The 25,695-nt window shown below is 41.5% G+C and overlaps 2 protein-coding genes across 2 annotated transcripts in view; both read right to left on the reverse strand.

The window, feature by feature from the left end:
• Positions 1-8,557, reverse strand: part of LOC117555501 (phosphofurin acidic cluster sorting protein 1-like) — a 52,426-nt gene extending 43,869 nt beyond the window's left edge. The window contains 1 exon segment of the mRNA XM_034230376.1: positions 8,028-8,557. Coding sequence (XP_034086267.1) covers positions 8,028-8,182 — 155 coding nt within the window. The 5' untranslated portion in view covers positions 8,183-8,557.
• A 5,834-nt stretch (positions 8,558-14,391) lies between these two features.
• Positions 14,392-25,207, reverse strand: sf3b2 (splicing factor 3b, subunit 2). Its single transcript, XM_034230488.1, is given in 22 exon segments — positions 14,392-14,750; positions 15,261-15,452; positions 15,893-15,992; positions 16,319-16,420; positions 16,633-16,775; positions 17,206-17,313; positions 17,433-17,525; positions 17,527-17,541; positions 18,463-18,552; positions 18,651-18,800; positions 18,884-19,111; positions 20,311-20,391; positions 20,472-20,594; positions 20,679-20,915; positions 21,718-21,818; positions 22,536-22,644; positions 22,960-23,054; positions 23,201-23,249; positions 23,522-23,752; positions 24,165-24,215; positions 24,351-24,397; positions 24,976-25,207. Coding segments are annotated over 22 exon segments (2,547 nt in total). The 5' UTR covers positions 25,106-25,207; the 3' UTR covers positions 14,392-14,678.
• Positions 25,208-25,695: the final 488 nt, after the last annotated feature.

Below are 25,695 nucleotides of genomic sequence, written 5' to 3' on the forward strand. Positions count from 1 at the left end.
CACACACACACACACAATATGATTGACCCTTCGTTAAAGCGATTACAGATTAATGAGAAGAACAGCCGCCTAATCCAGTTTAGCTCCAGAGCGGAGAGACAATGCCATCCCTGCACAACTGGAACTGAAAAGGAAACCTCTATCTGACCGGCAATCAAATTGGCTTCCTGGTTATCGACCAATCAAAGCCTGCCTCGATATAGCCATCATAATGGGTAGTGATTATCAGAGTGACAGTGCGAGTCAGGGAGCAACTGCCAATATAATCCTTTTTTCACCCCATTATGTTTCTTTAGCCTTACCTTTGTTACACGGCTGGTATACAATTCTACATTATAGGACATTTTGCTTCTGATATGAGTTGATTATTACCACTTTAATATCTGTAAACTAAATCTAGGAGAACATTAGCTTAGCTTAGCATGAACACTGGAACCAGGGGAAAACAGCTCATATCATTTATTTGGACATTATAAACAGCTACTTATTTATTTTACCTTTATTTAATTTCATTCTAAAAAGGATTCTGTTGCTGATTATGATTATTTAAAGATGCATGCTGGGTAATATATACAATGAAATGACCAACAAATGGGACAAATTGGTTGAAAAAAAACCTTACAAAACACACGCTGTGTCATGTTATTATTTAGCTATTTTCTGATAATGAAATATGCCAAAAGTACAGATTGTCACCATAAATAAGAACCATGCATTGTAATGTAAAATAACTACAGTACTTCAACAACATCTAGGCAACAACCAACAAATAATTGAAGAAATGTCAATAAATGCTCTATGAAACCTTTGTTGGTCGAACGCACTTATTGTAAGTCGCTAAATGCAATGTAATGCAATGTAATGTAAATGATTGGTCGTAACCCTGACAGGTACCGTGTCAAGGTCAATGTGTGCTAAGTGCATTACGAGCTTGTGTTATCATCGCCAGGACAAAGAATGTAACCTGAGCTGCAGGGGATTACAGAAGTGTGCACACATTATTTGATATGCAGATATATAGTAGCAACAAACAGGAAGTAGCGATGATGGGAGAAACTTAAAGGGGACCTATCCTGCAAAATGCACTTTGTGATGTCTTTTATATATAAATATGTGTCCCCGGTGCGTCGGGGAACTCACGCAGCGTCAGAAAATAAAACCCTCTCTCTTTTCCTCCGTACCCAAATCTTTTAAAAGCGGGTGTACAACGAGCGGATACAGATTTGCTGCCGATCTGACATCAAATCGGCGGCGGACCCACAGAAAGTTGCCATCAGAAACAATGCCTGACGTGTTTTGGACGTAATCTCGTCTTTGTTTACATTAGCCTCGCTAACACTCAGAGCTAACCTGTACTGGAGAGCACATGTGTTTAAAAAGCAGGATATAAAAAAAGGAACTCACCTTGTGATAAACCCGCAAGAGAAAAGGCATTTGAGCTCCATACTGTTTCAGAGATAATCCTTGATGTGGTTTAGAACAGGATGGCGTTTTATCACAACAGAATTTAACTTTATCTCCGGTAGAATTCTGATCAGGCATTAGCTCCGCCTCCTCTTTCTTTTCTTTTTTTAAGCTAAGGACCCAAAATCCTTGTTTCTCTAACAGGGCTGGAAAAGAGGGGTATGAGCAGTCTGAGGCATGGCTACAACGGGGGATCTGTTTGACATGTTTTGTATAGGTATGGCCCTACAATATATTTTTCCAATATAGCATAATAGGTCCACTTTAAAGAAACTCAGGTATGCACTAAATGAGAAACCTTGATTTGTTCAGCTATCGAAGCATGTTATGTTTCAACAGGCTAAAATTAGATATAGAAAAAGCTTTTTTATAAAGTCATCCAGTGGGATACCTGTTGTCAGCATGACTTGTGTGTCCCCTCACACAGAATGTCCTTTTATGTAACTGTACGCCACGGTGTCCTTGTTTATAACACGTTAGCTGGAAGCGAAGCATATGTCGGTGACGATGTCCGGAAATAGGTGTCACTAAAACTGGGAAATGGAAATGTGTGGAAGAATGAGTGTGTCTATGATTTCACAGCAGGTGGATCACTGCCAGGAGATGTGAGAAGGGTAGCAACACTGCAACAAAGGCCTTCAGACCACAGCATCGACACACCGCAGTAGAAGAATGCAGTGAACTACTCAGTTTATCTACCTTTATTCACATCTTATGTTGCCCTAAACCCTAAACCCTAACCCTATTAAACACGATGAGACAAATGCAAACCAGCCACACAAATCCTGTACGTCTCTTTGTCACTCATCACTGGAAGGCTCCTTTTTCATCGAAATACAAATGAACAGTATTGACCTTTTTTCCTAAGAATTACGTTTTAAAAAGTGGGGTTTAAATAATATTGCTAGAGAATTGTGGTCTTACAATGTAGGATATTCAGAGTGTTGCATTTTAGGTTGTGTTTAGCTTCGAAGTAGCTAAGATGGCAGGTTTCTTCACCTTTGTTATAGCGAGTCAGTATTACATGTTTTAATTTAACCTGGGAAAAGATTCAAGGATTTGGGTCTTTTCCTTGGACTAGTCCAAAAGTGTATTGTCTCCTCGAAGTCTTTTTCCAAAAACAACTGATGTAAAAAAGCGAGGTTTATCTAATATTCGGGCCAAAACAGACTGGGTGAACTTAATGAGGGCTCAAATTGCAATACATGTCGAAGCCTCCAAACTGACACGTTTATTTGCAAGTGTTATTTTTAGGAACGTCTATAAAAGAGCATTTATGCCACTACTTGGGCATCACAGCTCTGCATGCATACCAGTGAAAATTCTTAGGAGTGGGTTGGCAGCTTTTTAAAGCTCACTGAGAGGTTTCACTGCAGGTCTTCAAACAGCCTGCCAACCTTCACGCTGCTGAGGAAAACATGAAGATACTCCCTCAACTGCAAGGATTTGACTGGGTTTGACTGAAATTGTAATCCTCTGAACAACAGAAAGAAATGAATCTTTCCAAAGCCATTGGTTTAAAACTGTTTTGAAATGCACAATTTATCAAAAAGGTGAATCCAAATTGCATTATAGTGCAAAATCCAGCATTCGGTGCAATATTTGGTGAAGCAAATGTATCAAAACATCAATCTGAATGAAGAGTTATAGTGGAAACGTCTGTTTGGTGCGGAATAAATGACATTATGATCATTTAAATAGATGTTCTCATGATAAAAGGACATTTGTTTTGAACGCAACAGCTAAATCAGTCAAACATAATGGTCATTTGCCCCTTTTCAACAACAGAATCATTAAAGGCTATAATGGTCATGCATGTCATTATATCCCCCTGAGGCTTTCTAACGAAAATAGTGAATACTCGTGAGGAGGCGTTTTGCTTTACGCTCTCATCTCCATCTCCAGGAGGCGAGTTGAGCCTCGGAGGAAACTCCCGTCCTCTCGGCTGGTCAGTTGTGCAGAACAGCGAGCAGCGCCAAGGAAAGTGGCAAAGCTCCATAACAAACACCACTACTGCTACCCGCTCTGCATGTACACGATACCCTGTTGGCCATATCTCCCTTTCTTTCCATTTGTGTGTTCAGTAGCAGGTTGAGGGGGGGGGGGGGCAGGCTGGATAATGTGATGCTGACACTCGAAGAACAAGTATCGTCCCACTATTGTGTTGCAGGGTAATTATAGCAAACGGGCCTAACACATGCACAATGTATAATTCAGAACATCCTGCATTCCTGCACCGCGCTTCTACACGCCAACAGTATTCATTACTAGCCCAGGAGATGAGCATTTATTTTTAATGCTCTGCTGTTTTCATTACAAATAAACATGTCCTAACCGTGTGTTACAAGATGTGTGTCCTTGTGGAAGAAGCTGGCATGACTATATGAAGATTACTAATGTGCTTATTATGGATGCTCAAATATTTGAAATCACAATTTATTTTTTGATGCAACCACAACTTGCAATTTCCAGAGAGATTTAGCTTTGAGGCATGAAAGCAAAAATAAAGGAGGGTTTCACAAGAGCTAAAAGTAGAAGCCTTTCAAAAATACACATGTTTGTCCCATCATTTTATCTGTGTCTTGACATAACCACTGATCTATTAAGATGTTGAAGGATCGTGAGCCTCTCCGAGTAAAAGCATTCAGTTTCGAAGATTCTTGAAGAAACGGACGATACGATTATTTTGGCACAAAGACTAGAAGCTTTGAGAAACTCAAAGCCTGGATTTGCCAAAGTCAAAACAGAGGGATACTTGTTGTTTTTCCTTTTGTTTGTCTTACTTAGGAAGGAGAGTAGGCTGTGTGAAGCCATTCTTTAGTTACAAGTAGACAAAGCTTCATTTTACAAGAGGTCAAAAGTCAAAAAGATTAAGCCTTGCCTCCTCTCTAGGGAGCCGAATCAAGAAGTGGTTTCAGTTGAGAACCTGTGACGAATCGTCCGATCTATCTGAAATGATTGCCTCCGGGTACATCAATTCCTTTTATTGATGCGGCCTGTTTTTCTGACAGTTGCTCATGCAAAAAGTAGTGCGTCATGACGTCCAAATCTGTGTTCGTGCTGCTGTAAGATAGCAACAAAGAACAGTCACGGAGCAGGGAAGGTTTCATTTCCCCAAGAAGGATGAATAACACTTGTGATGTTTGTCGTTTCTTTTAACATGTTTTAATGGCAATACACATGTGCAATACAATACACATGTGCTCAGTTAGAGAAATAGTGAAATAGATATTGACACTGAAAACCTGTGTAGGCCTACTTTTGTTTTTCCACACGGTAAAGAATCAGACCTATAAGCCAGAATCGATACTGCATTGGTATCAATAAGAACTTATAAATTCCTATTCCAACTGTTCTCTTTGTTTCCACAACCCTTCCTATAGATGTGTGGGAAGACACTCCCTATTCTCTTGTGGCTTGGAAGCCACATTGAAGCACAGCCTCAGCATCCATGTGAGTAGCTGAGTCATGGGACCTCCCCCCCTTTAGGAGACCTGCTTTAATAATGCAAGGCGAGGAGCTCTGCGACAGGGCCCATTCCTGGAATACCTGACGCAGAGTAGCAGCACAAGGAGGCTTTAACGCAACTCAGGGAAACCAAAACGGTTTGTGGTAGGGCTGCTCAATTTAAAATCGTATTTTAATGGCAATTACGATTTTGACTTGCAACGATTATGAAAACAACATAATCGAAATAAAACGATTTTTTAAATTATTATTATTTATTAAAAAATAAATAAAAAAGTATAATTGTTTTAATTGGTTTTTCAGTTGAATTAAACTTAAAGTTCAGGGTAATCAACTGTTAAAAACATACTACACATTTTTTTTTCAATAAATTGATGTTTTCAAAGTAAATGGATAATCGTTTTTAATAATCGTGATCTCAATTATTGACCCAAATAATCGAGATTATGATTTTTGCCATAATCGAGCAGCCCTAGTTTGTGGTGTGAACACTGGCATCTGTGAGTGATGTGAGCCGAGAGCTACTGTACTCATAAGTGGAATAACTTGGCTGTGGAAAATGAAGGTTTCGCCCCCCGAGGTTAGGGTGGAGAACCAATGAACCACACAGAGGGAATCATGCCAAGCACCTGTTTATATGTGTGCGTTGAGGACACTGCAGAGAGAGCACCACACTGAATTAGTAGAGAGTAAAATTAATGTATCCCTCCCTAGTAAACAATAAAACAATCAGGAACACACAAATGACCTCAGGCTGTGTTGATGGTGATGAGGAGCTGATTTCATAATGCACTCAAAAACCATAAGAAAGTGCATTCGAGTATTGATATCCTCTCACACTGTTGACTATGTCCTGTTCCCCCCCCCCCTGAATACGAGCACAAAACAAACAAACAATCTACGATAAGATACGAGCAGTATTTTTCCTGTTCCTCTAAATGCGTGTTTGCGCCTGCCTGGGCAAATTCAACCCACAGCACTGCATAAACAGCATACCAAGTGGCATTGTGGGTAGACAGGAAGAGGTTATTGCAACAACACCTCTGCTACAAGGGGGGAAAGTTCGAAGCCCATCTTGCAGCAAAATATACTGAGCAACAACAAGCTACATTCAGCCGACTGCAAAACATCATTGTAGTGACTTTCATTGTACAGGTTCTTGCCACTGATGAGTTTTCTGGAGACGTTCCTGCTGCTTGTGGATGTGAGGAATCCTATTTAAATATAGATGACAGAGCCGCCACTTCTTCTCTCATCTCCCACTCTCATCCTCTGTCTCCCCCCCCCCCTGTTTCTGGCTCTCTGTTGCTGCAACTGCAGTGACATCGAAGATATTTGACGGACCGTGGCGACATCAAAAAAAGCTCCAAAAAACGTCTACAATCGCATTTTTAAAGCACAAGGCATTATTCTGTACGAATTCGCAAACAAGGTAATAATCTCATCTCGAAAGAAAGAAAGGTCAGGAGGAAAAGTTGTTTAGGCTAACGAAGGATTCACCGTTCCAAAATATAGATCCAGGACTGCATCATTTATTCACAAGCGTATGGTGCGCACACACAAAATGTTAAGGGGCAAAACATACCGCTGAGGCTTTCCTTCCAGCCCAGTAAAGCCCCAAAGCTTTTTAGAAGCAGCATTAAGACGCCAGCATGTGAGCTCGGTACGAGGCTTTTACCAGCGTGCTTTATTCCCACTAATTGCTTTGAGAAACCTCGAAGGATGCCTTTCGGTCTTCTGACGAGGAACGAAACAACACAGTATCAAGGGAAACGTGCATCAGTTACAGATTTCAACGCTTGGTTTTGACAGGTTAAATAGAAATGACTGGATTTGCCAGCGTAACAGATACAAATAAATTATTGACATTTTTTCGGTTCGATCATATCTCACAACGTATGCTTAGTTGTGAATCACATCGGGTGCACTTCACAGCGGTTAACCCTTGACCTTGAATGTTACTCAAGACCACAGCATCATAAAAAGACGTCCACTGGAGAAAATATATGGACTATCCTTTTCAATGTGTCTTTCCATGCAGAGGAAACTAGCACAGAGCCAGTGCTTCTGCTTCTGTCAGCAGCGTGACACACAGTACATGCCAGGCTGCTTGTCGAGCCTTTCAGTCAAACAAAGAAGCCGACTAGAATGCCTTTGTCTGAGACTGCGCCGAGGTGGATAAGGTGTCTCGTCCACGGTGACCTTGCTGCATTGTCACACACACAACTTTCATTTCATCATCAAGAAAAATAATACATCAACAACAATGATGCATGCAACATCTCTCCTCTCCTTGTGATTGCTGCATGGGAACAATATGCCCTTCTGTAGTTGCAGCCAGAAACCTAATGCTTCATCAAATCTTTAGTGTCTGCAATTGATCCGGTGGGCAACAGCTGAGGGTATCTGCTGGGGAAAGGCTGCAGCTGCCCCAACACACACAGGACTTATGAGCAAATGATAACCAGGGGGGCATGGCTGTGTGTGCTTTAACATTAGGGTTGTAAAGCTACTGGGTAATGGGTTTGTGTGGTATTCAACTAGGGTCTACAAAGGTTACAATCAGGGGAAGATAACAGTAAATATCATAATTACAGCAAATACTTTGTGATATAGGCTTTTAATGTAATCACCAACACTCCTGTAGCTATGCACGTGTGACCAATACAAGCCTTGAATACGAGGTTTTGAAAAAGGCTCCCATAACATTCATGCGAACAATATCTTGTTATTTTTAATACTGTAAATCCTGCACAACCCTTTGAATATCAACCCGTTGAATATGTTGCACATTTCTGCTCTGCACATGAATATAGTTGTCATATTTGACTGTACTCAGTTTCTCACATATTTATATTTTGTGCAAATATTGTCTTGTTTTACAATAGTCTTTCAAATAGCTCTTTTTGCTCCTTTCTTGTACACCAAAGCACTCGTATGTGTAAACCTACTTGTCCACTAAACCTGATTCTGATCACTTCTAGCATAGGCACCCATGAATATTTGAAATTCCCCAGAATAAACACACAAACTGGGGACATTCCCCACACAAATGTGAATTTATGCTTTGTATTCCCCCCCCTCCCTTCACATACCTCGGCACACAGCTGGGTGAGGACCGGTCCACCTCCCAGGTAGCGTATAGGTTCATGTGGACCGGCCGGTTGGAGGTGATGCTGACCGGTTTGGAGGGCTGCATGTGGGGCGAAGGGACGCCCCCAGTCCGCGGGAGCCCTCCTCGCTCCGACATCCTGGAGGCTGAAAGAAAGCTTTCAAGTCGGGGCTAAGAAGAAGAGGAATACCCGTAGTAACCTTTCTTCTCTGTGTGTGTTGTCCTTTTTATGTTTGGCTTATTTTGTCCCCGTAATGCGTAAAACGCTCCGTGTCACGTAGAAACGGATAGTTTTCAACCGTTTGGTGCTATTCACCGCTTAATAGTGAAAACATGGCAGTCGTAGGGGGGGGTTTAAACCGTTTAAACCCAAAAGCAGGCGGTAAAATCCGCGCGTCCGTGTGTCCTCTCGCTGTCCCAACTTGGTGCTGCTGGTAGGGGGTGTTTATCGGTGCAGGAAGCGGAAATTTCTCTCGCAGTAGTCGCACAATGAGCAGACAGCACGAGCTACGCCTCTTCAGTGCGAAGACGTAGAGCACGAGAGAGCAGCGCGAGGCAGAGAGGGGGTGGCCAATGGTGTGCTGTGGTGCGTTCTGTGTGTTTTTAAATCAGTGGTGTCAAAAAGCGGTAAATGTTGCTTTAATAATAACAGTACATCAGTTTATATGTTTACTAAGGTTCATTAAATTGAATTAGGAGGAATATAATATGTTCAATGTATATGTTTTTAGAAAAAAAACTAAAAACGTGTTACAGTTTTTCTCCATTGTATACAAACAAAACATGGACTACAGTTATAATACTCATGTTTTTGGATCATGTAATACACTATGTATCAATAAGAAGACTCTACATTGCTGAAATGTAAACTCTAAATCAACCAGGACTGAAATCTAAATATATTAGATATTCATATATTTGTATCCTAGTATAACAATGTTAATATAGATATACTATGTATATGCTCATTCAATAGTAGTTTTTCTTTAATATACTTTTTTTTAGCATCCTGCTAAGTAGTGTAGCATAGTATATTAGCTATTGTATTGTATTGTCAATCAGTATACATACTGTATGTAAACCACTTTCATTCTGGTTTATTATATGTAAACGTTGTTGTTGTTGTTGTATGCAAAGTACAGCTACTGTCAAAATGTAACTATGGTCATGCAAAGCTATTTGCATGGCAAAAAAACATAAAGCAATAGCTGCAATGTGGACTTTGACAGCAGTTCTCACATTCACTCCAGAATATATAATTAAAACTATATAAATAAACCGATCAAACAAACTCTTTTATGTGAACGCAGAATAACTTACTGCATATTATGACACTGGAACAAAGTCCTGCTTACGCTGCTATTAACACATATTTTGTTATGACAGTAAGTAGTCCAAATAAGTTACACAATAGCACTTTCCTGCAGGTGCTACTGTTTTATTGAAGGTGTGGCCAATTAGAAACCCCTGTAATGTATACACATGAGCTAAAACATACTTTATCCAGGTTAATATATTATTAAACAGGTGATTAACACCAATGGCACACAATGGATGTTCACCTTTTCCTCCTTATGATGGCAATGATAAGATTAACCACAGTGCCAATATTGACCCATGTACCTCATACAGGAAATCAAAAGGTATTCTGATGTTTTACTTGAGGATCAGCTGGTTAATTCAGGAATGTTAGGCCCATGAAGCACACTCAGTGGACACTCAGGTGTTTTCTCAAATGACTCCCATTGGTCATACACATGTGCTGGCTCACACACATTCACACACACACACACACACACACACACACACACACACACACACACACACACACACACACACCTTATGTCAGCCGTTGTGAGAAGGCAAACATAAAAAGGTGCAAAACCGGTTACAGCCTGGGAATTTATCTGGCTTTCAAGTCACACTTTGAGCGTGTTGAGTTATTCCCTGAAGTGTGATTTATGACCACAAGATATGGACAGGGGAAAAACCTTTTTTTGTTTTAGTTTCACTTATAATCACCAACTGGAAGTGACAAATCACACTGTCTCTCTCCACGCTGCAGCTCTCCCAGGGTCGGCTGTTTGTCATGAAGCAGATGCAGGGTTAAGCGTTCGTACCCTCAGGTGACAAACGCAGGGATTTGATTACCATCTCTGAATCTGAATATGAATCAGCAGGTGAGCTAATCTCTCCGCGGACGTCACCACGGCTGGCTGCCATCAGCCTGACGTTGGTCTCTATTGGCAGGTTATCACAGCTGTGATCGGGGCTTACAAAAAACATTAAGTGCTTCAAATGTTCATGGACATTTTACATTCTGGGGATATTTGAAGTATCACAGAATAGATGATAATGAAATGATTGGATGTTGCTGCTGGTTGGAAAGCTTGTCTGCAACTGTCTGTAGTATAATGTAACAGAAAGCAAACATCTAATGGTGTTGTGTGTTTCAAATTACATGCATATTTTGTCATGTCAAGTCCAGGAATTTTTCATAAACCTCCGCATGAAATAAAGAAAGATTTTTGGAACAAACACAACAAATGTTTTAGTCCATTCTTTAAGGGTTTACAACCAAAAATAAGGAGTTTCACAGCAGTACAAGCACATCTACTTATGACTTTAGGTAGCATTACACTGTCATCTGCATGATCAAATGCTAATCATGCTACTTTTAGAAGCTTATTTTGTGCAGGGAGAATGTCATATATTCTGCTAAAATATGTTCAGTGTCAATTCCAGAGAGCTCTCTTAAAAGCGGCAGTATTTCACTGTAATACAAGAGTACACATATAATAAATACAGTGTATGTCTCTAGGTGGTAAACAGGTCAATTCAAGCAGTATATTAGAGTTGGAAAATCATTGAATGCCTTGCTAATTGCAGGTTTAAACATGTATATTGCTAATTTATTCATTTACTATTAATAGAATATAGTTATTTTGAATTCAACCAAGCAAAACAAAAGATGATGTCACTGGCTGGCTATGTGTTCCCCATATATTGAAGGTGTGACTTCAGTGAGATCAACAGGTTCACCGATGAGATAACTTAGAACCGTGCAGACTCTCCGCTTGGCTTCCTGTCTCCGTCCCTCGCTCTGGATAACCAGCACGATGACTTAAACTCAGGCCTGCTCTTTTTAACATGCTTTGCCATTGATAAAGAGATTAGAATCAAGCAGATCAAAACACAGTCAGGGGATTATCCTTGCTTACTTTTTACACGGTGCACTAAATCTGCCAGGTCATCAAGTGACACTGCACGGGATCCAACAATCCAATCAATTATATGTGTACTCTTACGCAGCACAATAATTACATAGAGAGATCTACAATTTGTTAACAAAGTAAATGTTGACTAGGGGAGTGACTCATGGAAATACACTGGGTGATGGATATCTGTGTATCATTCAATCTCCCAACTGAACCAAAGAGAGTGTTGGCAGACACATTTGAGCCTCAGAGGTAGAGACATGTTCACAGGCCAGGATATGATGTCATTTACTCCAGGATGGGCAGCTGTCCTGATGACAGTTTGCCATCCAGAGAGGACCTCTGCACCCAGTGGTGTATAGGAACAGGGCCAACCGGATTATCATCAGTGTCCCTAAACGCCCCACAAACTCTTCTGCTGTCTGGCAGCTATTGCACCACCAAGCTCAGGGACATTACATGCTGCCTCACAACAATGTTGAACTCTTGAGAACTGTGCTTTTTTAATGCTTTTACACATCTGGATTTATATGTATACTTTGAATTATCCGTATAGATTTACTACATTCAAATGACTAATCTGAAATGTACCGTATAATTGATATGTCTTTTATTCATGTTATATTCTATCCCTACTATTAACTTGCACTATTTTTGTTTTGACTCTTTCGTTTGGTTTAACTTGTTTTATCTTGTTTTTTATAAACGCAATGTTGGTAGAAGCCTGACTGAGATGTTGCTTGCCTGTATGTAATTATCTAATTTAAATGTCGACGTTACCATTGTGCATATGATAATAAAACACAGCTTTCGCAGCTCTATAATAATAGCAGTATATGCACTGTTGTATTAGTAAGAAAATAAAAGCCATTGATTTAGCAAACGCTGTTGCTCCATGTTTGTGTGTGTGTGTTTGTGTGTGTGTGTGTGTGTGTGTGTGTGTGTGTGTGTGTGTGTGTTTGTGTGTACTATAGTGACAGAGTCAACATGATGTAGGCCTACTGCAGTTATTTAGGTCACTGTGCTTTCCACTGTCAGGTGACTGTCACCTTCAGGGTGCTCTGCTGCCCCCCAGCGGCAGAAACAGGGACAGCAGCTCCTCTGACTTAATGCAGTGCAGAGGAGGGTGCATGTTTATGGGAATTAATGAGTCATTACTTAAAGGCATTAACCCTCAGGTCCCTCATGCATGTTGTGCTCCCGACATCTTGGTTTTAATGATAATGACGTCAGCGTTACCGTAGAAACCGAGTATGGAGCGTTAGACCGCCCAATCTAAAGATGACATATAATCATAACATAAATAAATAAATGTGGAAATAAATACAAGAATAAATAAATGTGGAAATAAATACAGGAATAAATAAACACTAGAAAAAATTAATAAATGTATAAATACAAAAATATAAGTTGAGAATAAAACAGGAGACATTTAATGTATTTTTACATTTATTTTTTACCAACATTAATATATTTATTAATTTCTGTGTCTGTGCATGTTTCACACAGTGTTGTTCTGCTTGGTAGCCTTGTATTCTGTGGATACGACAACATTTATAACAATTGTACTTTCAATTGCTTTGAAAGTTGTGCATGTGTCTTTAACAATATCTTTGCAATAATATTTTATTTCACTTCGTCTGACCGGTCCGCCTTTTATTTGGAAGCTTTGTGTCAAGTTGTAGACAGTGCGAGGAGAAACACAGTGACTCTTCTCTCTTCAATACATATTTTAAAGGTCCCATGTCATGCTTTTCCGGTTATTACCCGTCCCCTTGTGCTATGTAGCTTTTTTTGCATGTAAACGGTCTGCAAAGTCACAAACCCTCAAAGTACACCCTGTAGCGAGTACAACTTTAATACAGAAAATACCTGTCTATGCTGCCCCAGAACGCCTCGTTGGACATTTCTCTTTTTCTTCCTGGGTACAGTGAAGTGTCCATACCCAAATGGACCAATCCGTGAAGCCGTTACGTTAAGCCCGTGGATTGGTCCAAATGGGCCAATCCGCGGACTTCCTCACACACACTCAATCTTTTCTCACAGCTGCAGCTCCGCCGATTTCTCCTCCCTGAGACGGCGGGACGCGGCGAGGCTGTGAGTCGGTGTGTGAGCACACACACAAACTCCCAGCCAGGCTGCGGGTGTGTGTTCGGGCTGGGTTTCGCTGAGAGTGATTACACATACTATACAGAGATGCTGTATGATAAACCAATGTGAGTTTGGAAAATTGCACAATGTAAATCTATTCTAGTAGCACTATCCTCAACAATGGAATTATGATCAGTAGAAATGGCCATGACATGGGACCTTTAATATAATTTTTTTTATTTACTTTTGATGTATTTGGCGCAAGAAGTACACTTCACCTCAGAGCCCTCAAGAGCCAGATATAAATGTTTATTAGCGTCATAAATGGTGTTGCTATTAAAGGTTTTGATAAACAAATACATATTTTATTTGATAATTAATTTACGGCACAGGAAATATTCATATAAATATAAGTACAAATGTGCAAAAGAGATACAACTAAATATCCAAAACTGTGGAGATTTTAAAAAGGTATTATTTCCATAATACCCCAATTCACAATGTGGTGGTGTGAATATTTTGATTATTGGCAAGTGACAAAATAGGAAATAAAATAAATAAAATCATAAACCTTTCCTTTACCTCTTCTATACAAAATGCAGCTTTCCTACTCTACAATCTGATATAGTGCAAATGTTTTATTTGAGTAATTTATCATTCTGGTATATCATTTTCTTTATATTTCTTGCAAGCATTTAAGATTGTTTTAAAAAAAGTTACTGATTTCCTCTTACTGTATTTATGTATGCACCATTATACATCAAAGCTAATTCCTTGCATGTGTAAGCTACTTGGCAATACGCCTGAGTCAGAGGAAAATATGGATTAGCCGTTAACCAAAATAATTAAAATGTTACTCTTCAAGGTAACCGTTTAATTATATTTCCTCATTGCTTACGGTTGACTGTAAATGGGTCACTCTGCTTGTGACTGGATCAGCTGACGAAGGCTTGGCAGCAGCAACAGATTATCTAATGCAAGTGAACATTTACAGTAACCCCCCCCCCCAAAAGCAATCAAATGAAAACCAGAGGCACAGTGGTTGTGAACGCTTGTCATCATTCGTTTATTTACAAAAAAAACAGAAAAAAATGGATACAATGAAAAAAGACGTAGGGTCAAACAGGAAACGCCATGTGACTTACGCCATGAATCATCTATTTATAGTTTTAAAAAAAGGAACAAAACTGTGTGTACAGTTACTGGTCTGACAGATGATCGATGTTTACATCCTCCGGAGTTAAAATCTGAGAACAACACTTCCTCATTCGGTTCCCGTGGTGGCTCGGTCTCTCGCAGCGCCGCGTCGTCTCGGTGTTTCCGCTCTAGAACTTGAACTCTTTGTATTTCTTGGCGCCGCCTCTCGTGTCCTGCGGCTGGGCCTTCCTCTTTTTTTGCTGTATGGTGAGAGAGAGCAAGAAAAATAGTTATTAAGGTTCAAAAGTCACCATGAAAAAAAGGGACAACTGAAGTTACTCTAAACCACGTTGCTTTAGCAGACTCCTACTTCCCTCTAGCTTCTGAATAAAGGACTTGTTGAGTCATGTCTTTCCTACACAAGTAGTCATTAGTTTATCACATGGGGCTTTTAAATATGACCAGCTGTTCTATTTTTAACCAAGCCGGTCATCTGTTATTGAAGAAAGGGAAAATATTGTCTTTGAACCAGCCGACAGTAACATTCGGGAAACCGCAGTACGTCATTCAAGCATAACATATGGATGAATCTCAACTGAATCGTACCTGATATCAGAGAATTATCACACTTGCATGACATTAACTACCAAGAATACTATTGGTTTTAAATGTTGTTTGAAGTAGTTATAAAAAAAAGATATAAAACTGTTAGAACTATTCAGTTCAAAGCGTTGTAATGCTGCTGTGCTAGATAAATAACGTGTGTGTACCTTCTGTTTGGCAGCGTGCTCGGCCACCATGTCGCTGAAGTCCTCCTTCTCCACCTGCGCCTGCTGCTCTCGGACGTGCTCCTCGTACTTCTGCGTCATGGCCATGGGGTCGAGCTCCAGCTCCTCGGGGGCCAGCGCCACCTCCACGCCCTGAGACTCCTGCCCTCCACCCATCTTACGGGCCGCCATGGCCTGCAGGGACGGAGAAACACAGAGGAAGAGATTTAAGGAATGGCAACAGACAGAAGTTACGATACGATAACATTACATTTAGCTGACGCTTTTATCCAAAGCGACTTACAATAAGTGCGTTCGACCAACAAGATACAAACTTGAAGAAAACAGAATCATATAAGTACATCAGGCTTCATAGAGCTAAAACATTTCATGTTTCATGAAAAAATAACATTTATCACAATCACTGAGAGAAAACAAGAGCCTTTAGCGTGCCTCTGATCTGGGATTCAGCTCTGTATTTACTGAGAGGATTGACTGACGCACAAAGGATGCTTCAGTCTGACTTTATTGAATCACGGGACCCTGTATCTCCCATTAGATGGAAGTTGACTTTGTTAGGACATTTCTACAAACCCACACGCACAAGCTATCCTATCATACAAGAGAGTTCTTACCCCCGACACGTCGTAGATGTGAGTTGAAGCCATCATGGCGGCGCCTACGGGGCCCGTGCGTCTCTCCGGGAGCACCGTGAACAGCTGAGGGGTCTCGTTTCTGTAAACACGAGAGCAACAAGGCTAAAGCTGACATTATCATTGGTAATTAGCTGTGTGATGGAGAAGACATGGTATTTCATTCATAAACACTAATACAGATTTACAATAGGTGACATTTGGACAGTAAAATGTAGCAATAACACTTTTTTTCAATTGATATGAATATTTCTTTCAATACCATTCACGATGTTACTGGTGTATCTGTTCACTTATACACCTTATAGAAATGTATTTGGTTGGTATTCCATAACACGGGTGTTAGTATCATGTAAATGGGAAATGAAAACACGCAGGATTGCTGTGACGTTGAAGAGCGACACCCACCCGTCCATGGCCTCCTCGATCTTCTTCTTCCTCAGCTCGATCAGCTCGGGCGTCTCCATGCCGGCAGGGATCGACGTGAAGCCCCCGGGGGTGATGAGCCCACTGAAACAGAAACAATGAGTTTATTTATACATGTCCTTCATTAGAGATTCACCTTTAGTGTGTGTTTGTATGAAAGCCACAGACCAGTTGATCTTATAATGACACGGCACATATTGGTAATGTCATTCATCAGTTATTTCTTGCACTTATAGATTACTGTACTGTACATTCTTCTTAATTAAAGTGTGAACTATCCCTTAAAGTTAAGGTACCTGTCTGCCGGTGTGAAGAACCCAGTTTCGTCCGGCTTCTCCTCATCGCTCTCCTCCTCCTCCTCTTCCTCCGATGACTCCTCGTCTGAAGGCTCCAGTTCTCCCCACGGCGCGTGATCCACCTCCTCCTCCTCCGCTTTGGCCTGAGCACAAAAATGTACATATTATTACACACATCCGGCCAAAATCGGGCAATTAACGTGTGTGTGTGTGTGTGTGTGTGTACAATCTTTGTTGAGCTAAAAGTGCAGTTGTTACAGGACTTGAGCACATTTTGAGGTACAAATTAAGGGAAAACACTTGTTCACATCAGACAATATGATTATTTAAAGCTTTAAAAATGTTGATCTTGTCATATTTTTCAGTTACACCATATAAATGTATTTGAGCCACAGAACCAAAGATTGGTGATGTTAATGTGCCGTATATACATTTTCAAAGAAAGCACATCTTTCATATTACAAGATATTTAAAGTTCGACTAAGAACCCCGCCGTTAAGGGTGTGTGTGTGTGTGTGTGTGTGTGTGTGTGTGTGTGTGTGTGTGTGTGTGTGTGTGTGTGTGGTCCGTTACCTGGAAGTCTATAGCATTGGTCCCGAACACGTCCCCGTAGAGAGGTTTGCCCATCTCGTCTACGGGCGGCTTCCCCCAGCCCCCGGCGTGATAACCAAACGTACAGTTCTGAGAGACGGAAGAGTGAGAGGACGGAGAGAAACATTAAACATACCGACACGTTTGTCATTCTGAATGAAGAGTGTTTTGCTAGAATGGTCCCTCTGCAGTAGGAGTAGTGGTCTTACCTCTGGGATGGGGGAGTTGAGTCCGGGGATCTTGAGATTGGGGTAGGAGGGAGGGGGGCCGTACCTCTGCATGGCGATCAACCAGGGGGGGGGGCACCTTGTGGGAGTTCTGGAGAGGAAGAAAAGACAACGTCAGCTCACTGTCGTGTTCCTCTTATTGTGTTTCAGAAAAACGACATGTTTGGTCAGGTCTCCATTTACAGATTCATCTCCACAGCCTTTTGGATGCTTTGAACAGCAGCAACACGAAGAGCATAACAACACAATAACATGCCACTGCAGGAGATATATGCATACCAGGGTTCATACACTTTTTCACCAATGATTTTCAATGACTTCTCCATGACCGTTACCTAGTTTTCAATGACTTCTCCATGACCTTTACCTAGTTTTCAATGACTTCTCCATGACCGTTACCTAGTTTTCAATGACTTCTCCATGACCTTTACCTAGTTTTCAATGACTTCTCAATGACCTTTACCTAGTTTTCAATGACCTTTAGCTAGTTTTCCATGACCAAAGAAATGACTCTTTCTCAGCGTTCCACTGAAAATGGTTTATTTGAACATGGAACAGGAAAATAAGGTCTGCATCTGAAACATGTCGTGCCTATCTAAAACAAATCAAATAGGCTTACTAGCTTCTTCACGCTAACGCAACTAAAATCTCTCACCAGCAAAATACCTCGTCAGTTAAATGCTATTTGACGTTTCATTACGATACAGTATTTATTATCATTATAGTATTACTATTTCGGCGATTAGATACAATATAAATTATATTTGATGCAACTTTAGTTACATTTCCATGACTTTTCCAAAACTTTGGGAAAAATATTGTTTTCCATAAGTTTTCCAGGGCCTGGAATTAGCATTTTGAATTTCCATGACTTTTCCTGGTTTTTAAAGACCGTAAGAACCCTGTGCTATACAGTATGTATTAGGCCTTATTTGAAGAGAAATTGCACTGGTTTTCAATGCGTTTTCTGTGGTAGGTGTTGGTTTATTGTGCTTTGCTTAGTTAAACTTACAGGTCCGACCGGCATGCCCAGAGCGATGCGCAGCTCATCGGAGAGATCTCCCGGCTTCTTCTCCTTCAGACGAGTTTCAAACTCTTTTCCCTGCAGAGACACAAAGACACAGGTCACTCAGAGGGCCTTTTTTAAAACAGCAAAAGCTGTTCTTTCACAACAGGATAAGAATGACTAAAAAAACAAACCTCGTAGTAGAGGTCTCCGTGGATGGTGAGCTTGGGTTTGATCTGCCATTTGAAGAAGGCGTCGTGCAGCTTCTGGTAATCGATGTCGATCTTTCCCATCTTGGGGCGAACCTTCTCCCTCATTTTGGTTTTCATGGTTTTGGCGTCTTCCTGTGAACAGAAAAGTATCAAAAATGAAGAAATGGTGTCTCTATTTTAGTTTGAAACTAACAAATGTCCTTCTGGTGCCCCACCTTCTCCTGCAGCGCCTCCCTCATCTCCTGGATTCCAGTTTTCTTGATGAAGTCGGGCAGCTCAAACGGGGGCTTCTCTATTCCTCTCTTGCCCTGCAGGTACTTCCTCTTGAAGCACCAGTGGCGGGGCACCGGCACCGTGTTCCTGGTGGCCTTCAGGTGCACCAGCAGCTTGGGCTCCTGGGCCGTCACGTCGTGCATCTCCACCACGTCTGGACGGGCCACCAGCTGGAGGGAAGACACAGAGGAATTTAGGGTTATTGATAGTAATGAAAACGGGCGAAAAAAATGATAAACACAAGTAGTCAAATAGATCAAATGGACTAATTAATGATCGCAAAGGACAAAATGACAACTCCACTTAGGTGTTTCACTTTCTACCTTTGACTGAAGATTTCATTAAACCTATCTTAGGAGGATTTTAGGTAAATAATAATAAATAAGTGCATCTTTGAATTATGGCTCCTACTTTTTTAGAAACAAGATGGTGGTGGAGAACACAAAAACTAGGATTTTTGTTATCCGGTATCGTCGCTTACTTTCGTAGACAATATTATATCAGGTATTGAATTAATCCTTCTATCAATGTCTGGTTTGAGCCACGAAAAACCCCAAAATGTGGCCTGCACCGGACCACACAAGCCTGGTTTTAAGCATAGTCACTGGCCAGAAAGTCACTTTGGCCGGTTAAGAGTAATGAGGAGTCAATGGTGGGATTAAAAAAAGCTTTTCAAAAATGGTGAATCACCCCAACCACAGTGCATAAAGTCATACAGAAACAGAGACACTGACGCATTGCATAGACAGGGGTCATACACTTTTTCACCAACTTCTCCATGACCTTTAGCTAGTTTTCAATGACCTTTACCTAGTTTTCAATGACCTTTAGCTAGTTTTCAATGACCTTTAGCTAGTTTTCAATGACCTTTAGCTAGTTTTCAATGACCTTTAGCTAGTTTTCAATGACTTCTCCATGACCTTTACCTAGTTTTCCATGACCAAAGAAATGACTCTTTCTCGGCGTTCCACTGAAAATGGTTTATTTGAACATGGAACAGGAAAATAAGGTCTGCATATGAAACATGTCGTGCCTATCTAAAACAAATCAAATAGTAGCTTACTAGCTTCTACACGCTAACGCAACTAAAATCTCTCACCAGCAAAACACCTCGTCAGTTAAAAGCCATTTCACGTTTCATTACGATACAGTATTTATTATCATTATAGTATTACTATTTCGGCGATTAGATCAAATATTAATTATATTTGATGCAACTTTAGTTACATTTCCATGACTTTTCTAAAACTTTGGGGGAAATATTGTTTTCCGTAACTTTTCCAGGGCCTGGAATTAGCTTTTTGAATTTCCATGACTTTTCCAGGTTTTTAATGACCGTACGAACCCTGTGTCTATTTGCCGTATTCACCTGTTTGAGTTCAGCCACAGTCAGCCTGTTCATCCTCCTCATCTTCTTCTTGGACAGTTTGGGTAAATCTGGTCTCATGTCCTGTAACAGAATGGAAAACGTTTACACATGCAAGGGGGTTTTCTTCATAGGTATATTCTGATAAAGAGAGGGATACGAACATCATCACTGTCGTCGCTGTCTTTCCTCTCGTCCTCGAAGCCCTTTTTCCGCAGCACGGCGGTCTCCTGCTTCTCCGTCTTCTCGGGCTCCTTCTCCTTCTCTTTCTTCACGTCGTCGGTCAGCTGAGAGAAAACAAAGCAGCGTTACAGCAGAAAGGAAATCATATTCAAATGCAGTACAGGAGGTCCATAGTTCTCTGTAGGTACCTTGAACGCCTCGAAGATCCTCTTGAAGAAGATGTAGTTGGGGTCGTAGATCTCCGGCTCCTCTGCGATGTACTCGATCTCCACCTCGGGCTCCTTCTCCTTCTCCTTCTCTGAGTCTTTATCTTTATCGCTGCCATCCTTCTTCTGCTCCTCCTGCTGCTGCTCCGCGTGCTCCTTCTTCTCCAGCGCCCGCTTCTTCTTGCTCTTCTTCTTGCGGTTTCTGCGCCTGCGGTTTTTCTAAAGGGATGGTTGGTTGGTTAATTGTAAAATTACGAGTTCAAATCATTTGCATTAAAAACCTATCTAGGAAAAACATGGCTCTTTCTGCATCGTTTTGTCTTTTTTAGGGATGCTCCGATCGCCGGGATCAGTATCGGCCGATACCGATCGAGTGGGCGGGGCCTATGGGGATCTTCCATTTAAAGTGATGTTTAAAACTCAGTTAATGCTCGTTCACTGGAGCTTCCACAAACAACATCATTATTACATTCAGATGAAGTACATTATTCAAGTTTACATTCACTTTGGATAACACGGGAGAAATGAGCGGAAGCGCTCTCACTGATCCAGTCGAGTGACTCGACAGTGAAGAATAAATATATGTATAACTAGTTTAGCTTGTAAGAGGTTCCAGAGGTAGATAACATAGCTAAGTGTGTTAGGTCTAACTCTTAGTGTGTGTTTTGCTCCGCTCACCGGTCCGTCACAGCGGGTGGAGCTGGTGAAGCCATTTTGGCTAGCTTGTTTAGCCGCGCACAGAGAAAAGTGTCGTGTATTTTACGTCATCATTTTACGTCATGCGATCGGCATTTTTAGAGAGCACCGATCGATCGGCAGAGAGTGAGTATCGGCCGATATCGTCCGAGCTTCCCTAGTGTTTTTATATCTTGGGATTACAGCACGGGCCTATTTCTTCAGTTGAGGTTAGTTTGAGGAACGGTGATTTTATGCTCTATTGGTCTCAGAATGACTATATTTGAGAACAAACAACTGAGATATAACAAGTTACTGTGGCAGATGGTGAGAGAAAAAGACTTACATCTTTCTTAGATATCTGACTGTCGTCGTCTTCTGTCTCGGACATGACCGGAGCAGAGGAGTTGTTCAGGTCCATGTCTCCGGCCTCATCGTCTTCCTCTTCTGGCGGGAAGAGAAAGGACACATCAGATAAGAACCAGAATGCTAAAACACACCAACAGCATCCTGGTGTCTAACGGCCCGTCCACACACAGGCATGAAAAAACATCTTGAAAAATCTTGATGCTGGGCGTGTCTGAAGCTTGGCGATTTCACAACCAATCACATGAATCTCCCGCCCCCGACATACAAAGCAATAGCAATGTTAAAACGAAGTAAACTGGATATAAAATCCCCAAACAGACGAAAACCTACCAGTTTCACCCACTGTCTCTGCCACCTCCCTCCATGCCTGGTTCCTCCGGTTTGTATCCCGGTAAATAGTTCTGGTCGTAAAGAACCGGGTGATTTGCTACCGTAATTTCTCGTTTGGAATATGAGGAAATGAACTGCGGTCTGGCTCTCCCAGCTTGCACGCGGTTTGATTGGCTAGCGCTTGTACTGGCGGGATTTGCATAAACGGGATTTGATTGGCTGATGCCAGCTTCGAAAGCATCAAAAGTTGAACATTGCTCAACTTTTGATGCTCACGATGCTTGCAAAGCCATGCTCCGCTCCCCACAATGCAGTTCGGCGAAGATTAAAAATCTTCTACGTCACCCCATTCAAGTGAATGGGCGAAGCTTTGAAAGATTTTGTTCATGCCTGTGTGTGGACGGGCCGTAACACTCGGACAAATGCATGTGTTTCAGTAAAACATTGATGATCAGCGGTTCTGACCGGCGGGGTCGGTGAGCTGCTCCTGTCTGATCTCCTTCAGCTGGAGGATCTTCTCCAGAGCCTGAGGGATCTTTGGTCCGCTGATGCTGACCTCCTCATTCTGCCAGGCCTGTAGTGGAAGCAAAACAAGTTTGTAACTAAGATAGTAGCACAGGGAGTCTACCGCGGTCAGTCAAGAAAAGATCCCTGAAGAACAATCTTGGTCCACATTAACACTAGAAATGTATCTTTATTTTAAAGCTGAGGCTCAATCCAACTTTTTGCTTGATTTAGGAAACTAATGTATGTACGAGTGCCGTCAAAAGGGCAACAGAAAAAAAACTAGCAGAAAAAGCACAATTATGACATTAAAAGCTAGCCTGTGAAGAAGAGACTGGGTCAGTGTTTTGAAGGCTGGGAGGTCAGTGTGGGGGGTTCTCCTTACCTCTCTGTTATCTTCTCCTGGAGGGGGGGGCACTCTCTGTTTCTGGGTCGGCATCATACTGACACCAGGAGGCAGCGGCCCACGAGGATCCATACCTGCAGCGAGACAGATTGCAGGTGATGAACTCTCTTTACTTTGTTGGTAAAGTAGAAGGAAATCGTGCAAAAAACACTTTTCATGGGTAAGGAAACGTGCAGCAGGGGTAAGATGTGTGAATATTATGAAGACGTCGCTGACTTACCTCTCATTTGGCCGCCAGGCTGATGGCGCTCGTGTTCCATCATCGCTGCCTGATATAAGAACAAAGGAGATGGCACTTTAAATACATTGTTATTAAAATGAGTATCGAATGTGTAAGAAAAAGGGATAACTGTTTTAGTTGTGAGGTGAGATTTTTAACCTTTTTAGATAAAACTATTTTCTAACAGTGTTTGTTACAGAAGCCGGTACTGTTTGCCAATTGTAAATACATTGAGAAAAAAAGTGATTTGTTGTTTTAAAATCCTACAAGCTCACAACTGATTGCACCTTAGTATTGTGTTTAAAGGGAATAGAACTTGACCTGCTGCTTGGCTCTCTCCTCCTGCTGCAGCACCATGGCCGCTCGGTGCTGGGCCATCTTCAGCTGATCGTCCTGAGACATGCCAGGAGGGCACATACCCAGGGGCTCCATGCCCATGTGGATGCCAGGAGGAGGCGGACCCCCGGGCATCATGCTCATAGCCTGGAGCATGCCCATACCAGGAGGCATGGGCGGCATGGGCATCGGGGGCAAGGGAGGGATACCGTGCATCTGGAGAGGAGGGAACACAAGAGACAGTGAGGATGATGTTTGACACTGGAGATTCCTTTATTCATTGCAGCATTTCTGTCCCCAAATTAGGAATAGCAGACAGTGACAACACACATACAAATTGTAACTGTTTTGGCAAGAAATTTAGAAATGACTGAAGGGTTTTAATTTAAGCGTGGAATATTTGAGCTACACATCATTACACTTCCTTAAAAAGGTGTAAAACGCAAATATATCATGCAATTTGAATATGCAGCATCCGGAGCCAATACACACACAGCTGATAACCAACAGCAGGGTGGGTGTGGGTGGGTGTGTGGTCCGACTATATTTACATCAAAAATGTGAGAACATGGTGCATGATAAAACAATTATGAACATATAAAAAGTTTCACACATATTCGGCTTTTACCTGGGAGCCCATTGACTTGTCATCCTTATGTTTGCTGACGAGGATCCCAGTCTGCAGAGAGAAGGACGCACAAATACTTTTGAGCTAAGAGTTTTTGATCAGTATCTAAGACTTAGATTGTACAATAAAGGTGTATTATTTTCAGCATGCATGGTTAACACTTAAGGCACAGAGTTTGCAGTTTACCTGAATCATGTAGCCCTTCAGTCTGTCAGTCAACTCCTCTCTGAGACCTGAGGAATGACAAACCAACTTAATTACAGGAAGAAATGTACATTGTACTTGTAACATTGCACGGGCACTTTGCATTTTGGTTGTGTTTTACAAGTTTCAAAAGTGTATTGAATAATTGATTTAGATGTTGTCATGTTTTCATTTAGCTATGTTTATACTTTATTTCACCTTTTAAATATTGTAATGCCAGAAAACACTGCTGCTGTATCAAAATATTTCCCAATTTGGGAGCAATACAGTATCTATCTATCAACACTAAACTGACTTATAATGTAAGTGCTTAGATGACCCTTTATTCAAGTTAGCCTGCAAGCTAACAGCTACATTGATAGCTGTTTAGCTACAACACAGTATGTATGTTTCTAGTGCTGCTTAAACACAGTATATTGGTATATGTATTGCATAGTAAGAAACTGAATATACCGTTTAAAGACTGTAAACACAACTAAGGCCTAGCCTCAACTCATTGAACGATAGTGTTGCGTTTTGCTAGCTAACATTAGCAACTAGCTAGCTACTGTTAGCTAAACACAGTCCTTCTTCCAGCATGGCTCTCCGTCTTCCCTTTTTTTCTTACCCATCGTAGGCGCTCCAATCTCCGCCAGCTTGGTCTGAAGCTCCCGGTGGGTCCATGAGTTCAAAGCTGCAATAGCAGTGCCCAAATCGGACGGGGCTTGGTCGGTACCCGGTGGTCCGTCGGATGCCATGTTCAGGTTCTCTCAATGAAACAACGGCGGAAAACACGCGAGTGGCGCAGAAACGGGACTAGCGCAAAGCATGACGGGAAGCATCCTGCCGCACTGACTGCTGGGACATGAAGTCCGAAAAAAAAGAGAACATTGCATTTATTACCTCTAGCCACTAGAGGTCAGTGTTGACAACTTGAATAAGGCTGTGTGCCCCCGTCTCTCTGCCAATCACAGAGCTGCACAGTTGGGGGAGCAGAGGGGGGATGCTTGATATCATTAGGCGATGCTGAAATCTGCAATAATGTTGTACATTAAGGGCAATATTTTCCTCTAAAATTAAGGATAACGGAATTTAAAATCAGAAGATCAACATTTTACATAGGCTATCATTTGTCACATTCAGGCACTGAAAAAGGGGAGGTTTCCAGGCACAATACTGTTTTTTATTGTGAAAACTTTATATAATGTCAATGTAATTACCTACAGTGAGTTATTATTCAACCCGGCAACACTGCACAACTTTGGGCAGAAATCAGGAGCGAATCAACTTCATGAAAGCTGCGAGAATAAAGCCCTCCTCTTCGGTGTGTGTTTTATGACTAGCGGGC

Source organism: Gymnodraco acuticeps, unplaced genomic scaffold (assembly GCF_902827175.1).
Source record: "Gymnodraco acuticeps unplaced genomic scaffold, fGymAcu1.1, whole genome shotgun sequence".
Lineage (NCBI taxonomy): Eukaryota > Metazoa > Chordata > Actinopteri > Perciformes > Bathydraconidae > Gymnodraco > Gymnodraco acuticeps.